At 30.2% G+C, this 13703-nt stretch overlaps 2 protein-coding genes across 2 annotated transcripts in view; one reads left to right on the top strand and one right to left on the bottom strand.

Annotated features, from left to right (window-relative positions):
- Positions 1-13703, bottom strand: part of LOC123298273 (protein amalgam-like) — a 628640-nt gene that overhangs the window by 51848 nt on the left and 563089 nt on the right. The window lies entirely within an intron of this gene.
- On the top strand, positions 4759-6412 carry LOC123298274. Its single transcript, XM_044880236.1, has 4 exons — positions 4759-4873; positions 4937-5115; positions 5429-5615; positions 6000-6412. Exons 2-4 carry the CDS (start codon positions 4966-4968, stop codon positions 6296-6298), a joined length of 636 nt encoding a protein of 211 aa, XP_044736171.1. The 5' UTR covers positions 4759-4873; positions 4937-4965; the 3' UTR covers positions 6299-6412.

The raw sequence follows: 13703 nt of genomic DNA on the forward strand, positions 1-13703 counted from the left end.
ACTTTTAAAAATGGTTGCCTTCTATTTTAATTTTCCTTGACGAGACATAAAAAAGGATCAAAAAACTAAATTCTATATAACCTAGCTATTACTACCTGCCAGTAACATCGTCGTGTATGCTAAAGACTTTATGTTATATGGAGTATACGAAAATATTATGTAGTTTAGTATAATATTTTGTTGAAGGTATATATTATACTCCTTGTAAGGGTTGCTGAAACAAGTAATAAGTAAAATCCCTTTGGACAAAGATGAATAACGTTCGTATATATATCTTTTACATGATGACGTACATTTTGGTGTATATATTAAAAGTGATGTTCCGGATCTATCAAGCCAAAATAAGGTATTGAAAATTTTCATTAAGTTCTGATTAAGTAGCGTGATCAACAAGAGTAATGCAGATTAAGAAAGTTGTTTAATTATAAGCTTCTGTTAGTTTGAAATTTCACCACCAAAGCTTAAAGTTTATGGAAATATATTTTCTTAAACGTTCGTCGTTTTTGGAGTTGCTTGTTGTCTGAAACACTAAATATTCCAGAATATCATTCAAGGAATGTTTTGTCAACTGTTTTTGTATTTGTTTTTTATATATATTTTTATAAGAACAAAATTGTTATTCACCTATTTTAGCATTTAAACAAGTGAAAATAAACAATTAGCTGACTTAATTGTTGAAATACCATGTATAGACAGTGTTCATTACGTAATCGTTTGTTTTTTGACGTCACGTAAGTAGAAAATATACCCACTCTTAGATACAAACATACATAACTGAAATTCCCATATAACACATACTATAAAATTTGCACTTAAATTGCGCCCTTAAGTTTACAAACAAATGTTTCAAGCAAAAGTTGATTATTTTTTTAAAAGGAACATTTTTTACATTTAAACTTTTGTTCTATCTCAAACACTTTACAAGATGGATCCTGCGGACCCAAGACCCAATTGACCTATGTTGCTCATTTACGAACTCGACCTCACTTTTTACGTCCTAAGCACGCTAATTTAGAACTACTGTCTCTCTCATTTGAAAGAATAGCCGAAAAAGTGTTTTTGTTCTGAGCCTTTTAGAAAATATGTTTTAAATTCCACACTTACCTATAATTATCAAAATCAAAATGTACGTGAAAGTAAATCAAAAATATTCTAATTTTCAAAAAACTGGTTACATCACTAATGAACATACATCTTCAAATACAGTTTTTTGTCGAGAATTTTATATCACTGAGAAAAAGAAACTGTTTCTTTATTAAAAAATATAACAGCAGTAATAATCTTGGGAGGCATTTGTGTCACTACACCAAAAATTGTTAAAAACGTAGGTTTTATGTACACAAAATTTAGGAAAAAAACATTGTGGTAGTAGTATCTATGTATCATTGTTTCGGAATTTCAATTCTATACAACGCTACAGATCCCACAAAGTCGATTAAATTATAAGTTAATTGATTTCGTTTAATAAAGTAACATAGGAAATACATTTATAAATAAATTATACAATTACAAATTATACTTCGGAATCACTAAAATTAATATCAGAAATTAGTCAAAATTTTCCTTAGAAATATAGACTTATTCACTGTATCGAAGATTCACGGGATAGATAAGGTTTTGGGATGCCTGGTATATAACTAATTGTTTCCTGCTAGTTTTGGAAACTGAATGAAATAAGCTGAAATTTAGTATGTAGGGTTTTCTATTGGCTGTTACAGCTGTAGTATTTATTTAAGCTATTAAGAGGATTATTCCAAGGTGAAACTACTCTTTCTCGATAACTTTAGGACTTTTCACACATCCCTTGCACAATAAGCAACGCAGTAAGAACAGTCGTGTGAGTGAAATTATTGTCGTGATAGTACCTTTTCAGAATATCAGCTTTTCAACACCCATTTACCGCCTTTTTATGTCGAAATATTATATTTTACAGCCGTTTTTTAATCCCAACTACCCAATGGAGCTTATGGATATCAGTTTTGGAAGTGTGCTTCTCTACTTTTTATGTAAATTTTTCGTCCGCTCACAAAAGGCGAAAATTTTATTTTAATCAAAAGCAATTAGTAAGGAGCAAATATGACCTTATCGATGGAGCTTCGAAACTCCTGAGTTTCTTTTTTAATATCAGATAAAATTTATTATAAACTGATAAATATATTTTCATTTAAAGTTTTGCAACTTGTATAACTGTTTATTTTAATTTCATAGAAAAATGTTTTTCTATCGAATATCTATTACAGATTCATCGGTCAATTTTGAAACAAGTATTTAGCGATCATGGCTCTGTAAAATCACTGCACGTGCATTCACTCTAGTTTAAAAGCCAGCTGTTACTTAATTCATACGGAAAGAAACTTGGCTTGATATTGGCTTGAGCTTGATGGCTTGATCTTGAAAATGGCTTTACTATACTTGAGTTGTTTTATCGAGGCCAACTTTTTGAACTTAAAGAGTGTTTTCGAGCCTAATAGTACAATTTAATTGATTCGAATTTATATTTTTGGATAAGTGATTTTTATTCAGAATTAAAAGATCGCATTACTTTAATTTAACTGTGTGCTTTAAAAATGTATTTTTTTAATGCGGGCCGCGATGAACAACTCAGCTATAAATATTTCAAAGTCAACAATAAATTAAGTAATCCGAATAGGTCCAAGCCCTTAGTCAGTAAGACTTCCGAATATTCGTTAAGAGATCAAATTCCTACTCCAATTAAAAACCTGTTTTAATACCTCACTTTTTCGTGTTATATTTTAAAATTACAAAAAAGGAAGTAATAGCCGAGGGCGTGGATACTTTTATTTATACTATATATTTTATGCGTACGTTATTTAGCAGCCAAAATTAAATATTGGAATGAATCCATCTCTTGCTTCTTGCTCTAGTACATTTCACGGTTTAAAAGGTTCAACATCCTAATTAAAAATATTATTGTTTGTAATATCCTACATCATTTAGCAAAAAATCTACAATATTGTTACGTTTACTACATCACAATTCATTCTTTTTTCATATATGTTTGTATCTCTTTAAAGAAAACTTTACGCTCATAAACGAGTGATGATATTTCTTGTGATGAAAAACCTGAGTTTGTGAAATTCCGTATAGTGACGCCGCAGGACGAGTTGCATTTTTCTTAAATGGTAGAAACTTGTAAATGGTTTCTATTTTTTCCTCTTCTTTGTACAAGACTTTCATTAAAAAAAAAATATTTTTACGTGTAAAAATAAAAATTATTACCGGACTGTTAATTTGGTTACGGCAATAAAACTAGAGCTTTCGAAAAAACTACTTCTCAGTTTCATATACTGTTTCGTGATTAGAACATTTTTACAGATATTTAAGTGTCCAAATTTTTAAAAATTTTGAAAATAGAATATCCATTTTTAAGCGTTGACGATGATTTTTAGATTGTCAAAACAGTGTACGTTTTTCCTTGTCACATGCCAAACACAGCAAATTAGGACGTCATTAAGATACCTAAGGATGCAAGGCTCTAGCAAAATTGGCGAACATTTTATAATATTGAATACCAACATTATTCCACACCAAATCCCACAAATGAAAGACTATAAAATTTTATTTTTACTCATTGTAAATTGTATGTGATTTTATCCGTTTTATGTTTGATGAATGAGCTGGTATTGTATAGCTAGCTATGTGAACTTAACAGGTTATATGCTAGTGTCAAGTGAATATTCCTCATCCTCACGCGTACGAATGATAGGAAGCATACTTACCTGCCACCGTTCATGAATAAATAAATGTGTCAAACGCAGATGTGTTGCTCCAGAATATTAGAAAGTTTTGTGAAAGATGACAGCTAAGTGAAGTACATATGTAATTTTAATTAGAGCTTGGAAACATTAGTACCGTTATGTTACCAGCGTACCTTAGACATGCTTTTTCTGTTTTTATTACTATACATTAATACATTGGCCTATAACGTTTAAGGTTTGATTTATAAGGTAAAACTGGGTTCAATTGATTAATATGAACTATGATCTACTTATGGTTAAGAATACCGATCCCTTTATATCCAATGTGTACATGGTGATTTTTTTTCTTGGTTAAAATTTATAATAATAAATGGTGAAAATTCGTAATCTCATTTGTTCCCTGTCAATCCAATAATAAGTATATTACTATAGATGTAATTGACATATTATCCAGTAAATAGGAAGAAAATTGGCAACTTGGCACATAATACCCAAGCATGGGGCATTGTATAATGCTACTGTAATTTCACTAAAGTTTGTGGTACTAGAGATTAGTTTCTTGAAACGGGGCAATGGCACGGTGTAATAATTGATGATGAAACGGGACGATGGCACACAAGTACCGCTGAATTTTTTTACTTACATTCGCAAAAAATGGCTTTTTCAAAGAGAGATAAACTTTGACTTTTTCTTCTAGAATTTTAACAACCTGTATTAAAAGAAAAGCACTCTCCCAACTTTAAATATATTTCTAAAGGTACCTACAATTTGATGAAGTCTTGTATTACTTGGAGCATCCTGTACAGGTAAATTTTGGATTTGTATGTTGAACTACAAAACTATTGGATTTAACCGTAGTTTTGACAGTTTTGCGCGTGCAACATTATCTGCATAAATAGAAATTTGGATAGTTGCGTCGACTTGAAAAAGACCCTGCCTAGGTTGATATCAAAGTAGTCCTGAACTTGATATATCTAGGTAACCAATAGACACCACAAATGATCATAACAACCAAATCAAACAACAGACATTTGATTACAATTTTTTTTGGATATCAGTTTGAATCTTTTTGATATCGAAATCAAAATATTTTTTGTTACATATGACAAATAAAACTTTAGTTTTGTCGAATATTTTTATCGGATTTCAGAAAAGTATGTTAACTTTTTTTCAATTATTGTCAAAGTCTATCTATATCTGTTATATATGTTCCTTAGACCAAATTTAATCCAAAATATTAAACAAAATGGGCACTGGATACCAAATGCTTAGAAGAATGCTCAACTTAACATGTCATGTTTTAATTGGAATTCATTTATATATGCTTTGTTGGTACAGTATAGACTCGTCAGCAAAGGGTTGGTATAAAGCACACACCGTTCTGTGCGGCGCTGCGGTAAATTAATTTCAAATACTTTTAAATTAAAAAAATTACGAGACCTACATTATAACTTCAAACAAACGTCAATTCTAGTAAGAAGAGGCAAGTGATTATATTTTAAAAAAAGCTAAGAACAAAATTATTTGAAAAGAAACTTGTATGACGTCTGCAAAACTGGGGGAAACCGACTTACATGATGTCTATAGAAATAGCATAATCAAAACGTCGTCTTAAAAATTTGAAAAAAGATAACTTTGAAATAATTCCTAACTTTGTCAATATTTTCCTAAGCCAGATATATTTTTTATAGATAATTTTTTTTTAATAGATTGCTTTTTGCTGTGCTGAAGGTTTATTAATGTTCTGTCCTGCAAATTATACAAGAATACTGTCTGAGAGATCCCATAGAATACTGCACATAATATGGTTTCTAGTTGCTTCTATTATGCTTTTAGTTGGTGTAATTTTACCATTTACTGAAGACGCAAAACTGAAAGGAGCACATGCTTTCTTAGGTAACGTATATTTTAAATATTTTATAAAAAGCAAAATACACTTGCCATTAAAAAAATCGCTCCCATTAAAAATATTCTTATTTATTCCGAATTTTAAATAGCGGTATATCCGAGTATTACGATGTAATTGGGATCAGCTAAAACTTATTCAAATGCCGTACACGGGGCGTAAATCAAGAAATGCGATATATGCATTCGAACGCTTATGTATTTTTTGTATGTGCTTACGCTCTCTCATACAAGCTTTTTACTGTGCTAATAATCAGGCAAGCATTCAGGGTAGTCTCATTATTGAAATTTAATCAATAGATTTCATTTATCATATTTTGCATCTTAAAATGTTCCAAGTAGAATACTCAATTCGTTCTTTTGATTTTTTTTTAGGTTTGACATGCCTGATTTTGATCATTATTTCAACCATAGTAGGATTGATGATGTTGGCGTCCTCATTTCGCGATAGAAAGTCAATAAGATTGGTACATAGTATCATTGGAATAATCGGCTATATTTTAGGCATTATAACATTATGCCACATATATATAAAATTATGCGATGGTCATATAAAATTATCAAATATTTGTGGCCATGATTGGCAAATGGTAGTAATGCTTGTTGCGATCGGTGTTATTTCTTTAATTGCACCTGTGGAAATTTTAATTGGACGTGGTGGTGACTTCGACTGAATTTCCCTCTACTGACTTAATTCATTTGAACATAATTGTTTAGTATTTTGGATTGACAGTGTACAATAAAAACTGAGTGTTGATGTACCATATAACCTCTCAAGTGATGTTTAATTTTGTGGTTATTCACACCAATTTTAAATTATTTGCATTCAAAGAATAAATTCCTAGAATTTAAAAATTGTTTATTTATCAAAATGTATTTTTTAAATAATAGAAACAAAATGACAAAAATTGAAAATTATTATGTCGAATAATCATTTTTAAAAATTTTTGACAATTCAAACTTCACTTTTGACAAATATTTAAAATATTAAACGGTAATATTTAAAACCTAATGGAAAAAATATGATAGAAATAACTATCATAGCCTGCTTAATTATTGGATTTTGGCTTTTGTCTTGAATTTATTTTAGCATCTTCGGTTACTCTCGTTTAAAACTAAAGTTTTCAAATACGTCAGTAAAGTCAAAAAAAAGTTTTTCGATTGTCATGTAGAGAGCTATTTAAAAATGAGCTTTGGGAATAATTATAACTGAACTGTGATAACGAGATATCTAGGGAAATCATGGTTTGTAAATCTGTTAACTTGTACGTTATAAAAAAGCATCTATGTACACATATATTTCTATTCATACATGTATATAAATTGTTTAACAAAAAAATCGGATCAGTTCAAAAATTCAATCTCTTACGAATATTTCGTTGACAATAATATAAACGTTGGTTTATATTACCACTTAAAAATTGTAATTTTTTAATGCCGGTTTATGGGCAGCCTCGTTTTATAGATGAATAAACGGATTTGCATCATTTTGTTGTTTGACTCCGTTATCCAAAATTAACCGTGCCTTGGCGAAGAGAACGGCCTGCCATCCCGTATACGAAGAAAATGTTCCAAGAGTACATAAAGAATGACTGCGGCCTGTTTATGATCAGGCAGCATTTTTAACGCCCGACAGAAAATAGGGTTGTTATAAGTTTAATGTGATTGTACATCTATGTGTCTGTCTGTGGCATCGTAGCTCCTAAATGGGAGAACCCATTTTAATTTCTTTTTTATAATAATTTCCTTATATCCTTATATAGGATTCCTTATCCCGAAAATAACTAGAATAGACGTGATTAACTTCAAACGGTTGAGTAGATTTTTTGAACAAGAAAGCTAAGAGCACTCTCGATCAAGTTATCTTTACAAAAAAATCAAAATCGGTTCATCTATATTTAGAAGCTATGATGCAACAAATGAATCGAGACCAGATTCTGTGGCATCGTAGCTCCTAAACGGATGACACGGTTTTGATATTTTGAATTTGTTTGAAAGGTAATTGAATCGAGAGTGTTCTTACTTATGTTTCAAGTTCGAGCTTAGGGTTCCGGATCAGATAACTACTTGAAAAAAATCGATTAAACCTGAAACGAACATTTTCATTTATGTGCTTTTGTGTGTCCTATTTTCTTGTCTACATTCTCCGCAAATGGCGTTAAAATATGTATTTATCTTGTAAAATAAGCGAAAAAGCTGTAGTATTATGAATGGGTGAGAAGTAGCATATATGTTTGTAATTAGTGGACATTTGATACTTAATAGCCACAAAAGAGCTTTATTCTCTATAAGTTTTACATAATAGAAAATTACTAAAATATATAAACTCCTATATGTATACAGGGTGTGCCAGATAGCTACAAACAGAAGAATACCAACAATGTTTTTATCGAATTTTTTACCAAATCCGTCGTAATTTTATTGCGAATTATCCCACAAAAATATTTTGTCCTTAGTTTATACAGAGATATCAATGTTCAAAATTACAAAATGGAAAATTTTTCGAAAAAAATATCAAAGTTTGTATTTTATAACATTAAACATTCACATACCTGTAAATTTCGAACTAAGGGATAAAATTATCGAAGGAACAATTTTTTGTAGTAAATTTTATATTCTTCAACTTTCCTTATCAATAGAACATCAACCATAAATAAATTCAAAATTACATGGTAATTTTTGGTGAAAATTCGATGTAGAATGACATATATTCTTCCGCCTGTAGTTACCTGGAATATTCTGTATATACGTAAAATTTCAGGTAAACTCCTTTTCGCTTTTATACTATACACCAAAATATTTTGTCTCTAAAAGCATATAATGTACATGCTTATAGTAGATCTAATATAATAGATAGAATGACTTTCTGTGCTAATGTATAGTTTATATATTTTAACGACCGGCGTAGAAATCTGGTCGTCATAACATTCCTCAATCAGTAAAATATAATTCTTACAAGTGACCAAAGTAGCTTTCTTCGCCTGCCTCTACATATCGCTCAAATCGACCTTTTATTTGTTTGGATGATTCAAACCAACAATTCTTCAAATTTCTATGATAGTAAAATAAATACGTTATTGAAGTCAGAAGGGCAAAACGAAGTTAGCGCTAAAACAAAACGAATTACCACCTTAAAAATCAATTATAATTCATAAAAAAGTGGACAGATCTAAAAATGCAAGTTTTTTCTGGTTAGGCGAGCTCTCCTAGTCATTACCATTACTACTATCGAAATAACTACTCGTACCAAAATTGATTCACGACGTTACTTTAATGCAAAGCTCAACATTTAAATTGTAAATTTGTTATTGAGATTCATAAAGTATACAGGATCATGCATAGAATGACATATCTGGTAAAATTTATGGCCTATCATATTGGCTAAAACTCCAAGACTTTGCTGGCTTAGACATAGCAATTTTCCTTGGCCTTTTTGCATAAATGGAGCAGAATTTCGTTGCTAACCATTCTTAAATTCCTCTTTCAAGGCATGAGTTTACGAAGATACCTTGACATAAGCAGCAGGATTCAAAACGTCTCAAATTCAAATCAAAAACCATATTCAATTTTCACGATTTAGGAAGTCAATAGTCTAGCCTCTCTGAATTTCGTGACATTTATTTTTTCAAATTTGCTAATCACTGTTTCAACCAGGATTTGCGGGAAATTTGAAAGATGTAGCTGAGAAACCTAAATTATAAACCCTGTTAAAAAAGGTTTTTTCTTGTAGCTCTTAATTGAGAAAAATTCAGCTGTCACACTGTCGTAATTTTCATTTTCAGCACTTTACCGCACGAATGATGTAAGATTCAAAACTTGCGTTAATTTTGGGACACCCTTAACTAGGATTGATTTATCATAATTTGTCTAGTCGTAACGAGAAACGTCTAATTTCATTAATTTTACAGCCAAACTACATACATATATACATACACGTCTAGTATATATTACGTATATCTTTCTTCCTTCCTTTACATGTCCGCCCAACAACGTATTGCACAAAGCACAAAACGACTTGGTTACTATTTAGTTAATAATTTATTACTGTTCATTATACCAACCTCTAGTAAAATGTACTAAAGCTAACATTCATATATGTACCTACACACACATACTAAATGAAAATTATGTATCACTTACAGCAAAATATATTTCGAAGAAGAAAGATTCCTTCAAAATTATTTCTCCATACTCTTTGTTTGCACGAAAATTTCCTTTTAAGTTTTGTAATTAAGTTTATTGTTACAACATTACGAAACTAAATATTTTATATGAAATATATCAATTAATGAAAATAGGAAACTATTTCTTAGAAGAAATTTTTTATTTGTGATTTATTATAAACCCAAAGAATTTATTTCCAAAGATACGATTTCATCTCGAACAAACTCACACAGTCAGAATACCAAACTCAAGTGCGTTAAGAATACATACATTATTTTTCACTGTACAATACGAATTAATGAGGCAGCCATTATTTCGCCTGTGCTATCTTAACCTGTGATCATATTGCCATGTAGGTGGATAGCAGATGGTTAGGAAATCATTTGTTTTAAAAACCGTTGTTATTTTGCAAAACATTTGCTGCATTGATAAATGCAACATTTTTGAATTTGGTTGTTATAGTTCAGTAATAGGGGATAATTCCGATGTCAAATTGGCCATATTACCCATAAAAATGTAAAACAAGACTTGATATCATGCCAAATTTGAAAATGAAATTATATTTGATTAAAAAACGAAGAAGTAGTAAGCAATCAAAGATTGCCTTGAAAGGTTGCGCATCTCCTTTTAACAAAACAAAGTTTTATATGTAATCTCTATTGGAGCAAGAGCTCGCTGCAAAAAACCTGGCCTATCGAGTTACCGGATGAAGTATTTTTTAAATGATACTACTCACTGTAACTATTAAAAAAATCATTTAGTGCCAGGGCAAATATGGTGCATAACCTTGCTATATTTTTTCTAAGGTACATTTTTTGGACATAAACTGTACCAATCGAGTAACCGCTTGAAACTGATTTTAAAATGTAGTTTCGAGTGAGTAGAAAATAATTATGAACAACTGCCTCGGTCAATCTGGTGCTAACCCCATGGCACGACACATTTTTTAATTTTTTTTTTGTTGTGTTACCGTACCTATCGAGTAACCGCTTCAAACTGTAATTAAATTGAAGTTTAAACATTTCTTATTAAGAAAATATATTAGTGCCACTTCTATTTTAGTGACAAATGCCCGGCACGATACTTTATATTCCTTCAAGTCCCATACTATTGCTCATATAATCTATAACAGATACATTGGGGAATAAATGAATAAACATCAAGTATCAACGTAAAATACAATGAAAGTTCTCTCATATATTTCTCCCAAAAATTCTCTCAAAAATTAATTAAAAAAATTTAAATATCAAAACTTGTCAAAAGCTATCCAAACTTGATGCGAACATTGAGCGCGAATATAGACGAAATTGATAATTTAAGAAGTATGGAAATATTGCAAGAATATACTTGTAAAATTTATGGAATAAGTTGTAACAATGTAAATGATGCGAGATTATTAATGTTTCAAAATCGATTTACGTCAACGTCTGTAGCAGAATATTTTATGAAAAATGTAAAAAGATTTGATTCAACTCAACTTCCACCATGTTGGAAGTCACTGAAACAAAAAATTTTACGAACTATCTATGTAACTTCAATGTGGCAGAATGCTACTGAAGCTAACTGCATCAATTTCTCACCAGAACAATGCGGATGGACAGTAAATGACAATAAAATTGAACCGCTTTGGTTCAAAGGTGATCCAACACCTCTCTTAGTTGAAGACATTGTTATGGTAGAACTTGATGAAGTAGAGCTTAATGAAATTGATAATTGTGACGATGATTCTTATGATAATGATGATTACAACAAAAAAAATGACAGTGACCATGACGATAATAACGATGATAATCATGAAAATAAAGGTGACCATGATGATAATTATGAAAAAAGTGACGATGGCCGTATGGCCGTAGTGACAATGATCATGACGATAGTGATGATGATGATCATGATGACATTTAATAATAATTCTATATATATAGTTCAATGTATATTTTTAGATATTTAAGTTTTATAATTAATTTTATAGTAAAATATATGAGAGAACTTTCATTGTATTTTACGTTGATACTTGATGTTTATTCATTTATTCCCCAATGTATCTGTTATAGATTATATGAGCAATAGTATGGGACTTGAAGGAATATAAAGTATCGTGCCGGGCATTTGTCACTAAAATAGAAGTGGCACTAATATATTTTCTTAATAAGAAATGTTTAAACTTCAATTTAATTACAGTTTGAAGCGGTTACTCGATAGGTACGGTAACACAACAAAAAAAAAATTAAAAAATGTGTCGTGCCATGGGGTTAGCACCAGATTGACCGAGGCAGTTGTTCATAATTATTTTCTACTCACTCGAAACTACATTTTAAAATCAGTTTCAAGCGGTTACTCGATTGGTACAGTTTATGTCCAAAAAATGTACCTTAGAAAAAATATAGCAAGGTTATGCACCATATTTGCCCTGGCACTAAATGATTTTTTTAATAGTTACAGTGAGTAGTATCATTTAAAAAATACTTCATCCGGTAACTCGATAGGCCAGGTTTTTTGCAGCGAGCTCTTGGACCATATGGCGATATCCACGTATGAGTGGGTATCTCCTTTGTTTAATTAGGAATTTTAAACGTTCATACCTTGCATACTAGTAAGGATTTTTAAAAACCAAATTCACTTTTCTGTACGTCCAGTGAATTCTTCACCTGAAGTGATAAAAAAATTTAGTCCGATCCCCTATTATGAAACACCCCTAAACGTCTTTCAACTATTTTGCATAACGGAACTGTTTTGTTCTATAACTAACGGTTATATAAAACATCTGATTTGTGCAACATATCTGCGACATATAAATTCAAAGCATAACCTAAAATATCGTTTTTTATCGATATACTTTAATTGTTAACGTTTTTTAACGGTTTACGTGTATTTATTTGCAAAGAAATATAAAAAATCGTTGTCAAAACGTGACAAAAACTTTGTTTACATATGCCATATTTACACTTACTTTAAAAAGTTAATTCAAAAAGTTAAACTATATAGGTACGGGTAAATCTAAATTCAATTAAATGTTTTAATACCGATTAAAACTTTTAATGCACAACAATTTAACACAACAACACAGATTATAACACAAAGCGAATATTAAGTTTGAATCGAACTTTTAGTGCAAACATTATAATTAATATAAGATAACGCGTTTGGGAATTCACTTAAGGTAAGAAAGTACGTTCATACGTCGTACAATCTATGCATTGCAACGAGCATTACCTATACACATTTCATAATCAAACACTATACAAAGAATTCCTAAAATATTTAAAGGAGAATACGTACAATAAGATAATTATTTTCAAGTTAGTTACTTCTGCAAGACGCTTTTTATTTCAATTTAGTTTTTATCAAAGTGTAGGTTCAGTGTTTTTTATGCTAATAAAGATAAAAATATTTTGGGAGTAAAAAGAAATTATAAATTTTTTTTTGTAACATTGGAGCAAAAAGTTTTTTTTAATCTCTTTTGGAAACGTGTAAAATTACTTTTCACATCTTTGTGTTTGTATTTTAGCGTGATTCTTGTTGTAATACAAATATTTCCCATGGCATTCTTCCCCATCTTTTTTATATACCGTAGATTTGATACCAAAATTAATATAATCTTATTATAATTTTTTTAAATATCTCTTTCTCTACGGTTTTCTCTGCAGAAAATTAAAATTTCACTTCACAATACAAAAAAGGGCTTGACAAATGACGTACGGGGAATCATTTCAACTCTTTTTCGTTGCTCGAAATGTCAATAAGATACAATTTGTGAATAAAGTATCGTTATCTTAATATTAAATTTTTTTTTTTTTTTGACGAAGAAAACGTCAATTTTCAGTGAATCTGAAATCAAAACGATTGACGTGATTACGTCAGTACATTACTGATTTAAACACTGCCATAACTTGTTAATGTGTTAGTTAGAAATTA

The sequence above is a fragment of the Chrysoperla carnea genome, chromosome 4 (genome assembly GCF_905475395.1).
Source record: "Chrysoperla carnea chromosome 4, inChrCarn1.1, whole genome shotgun sequence".
Classification (NCBI taxonomy): domain Eukaryota; kingdom Metazoa; phylum Arthropoda; class Insecta; order Neuroptera; family Chrysopidae; genus Chrysoperla; species Chrysoperla carnea.

Coding starts and splice junctions, on each gene's coding strand:
- LOC123298274 (XM_044880236.1), top strand. CDS start 4,966: ATGGGCACTGGATACCAAATGCTTAGAAGAATGCTCAACTTAACATGT. Junction 5,116..5,428: donor CCGTTCTGTGCGGCGCTGCG/GTAAATTAATTT, acceptor TTTTTTTAATAG/ATTGCTTTTTGCTGTGCTGA. Junction 5,616..5,999: donor AGGAGCACATGCTTTCTTAG/GTAACGTATATT, acceptor ATTTTTTTTTAG/GTTTGACATGCCTGATTTTG.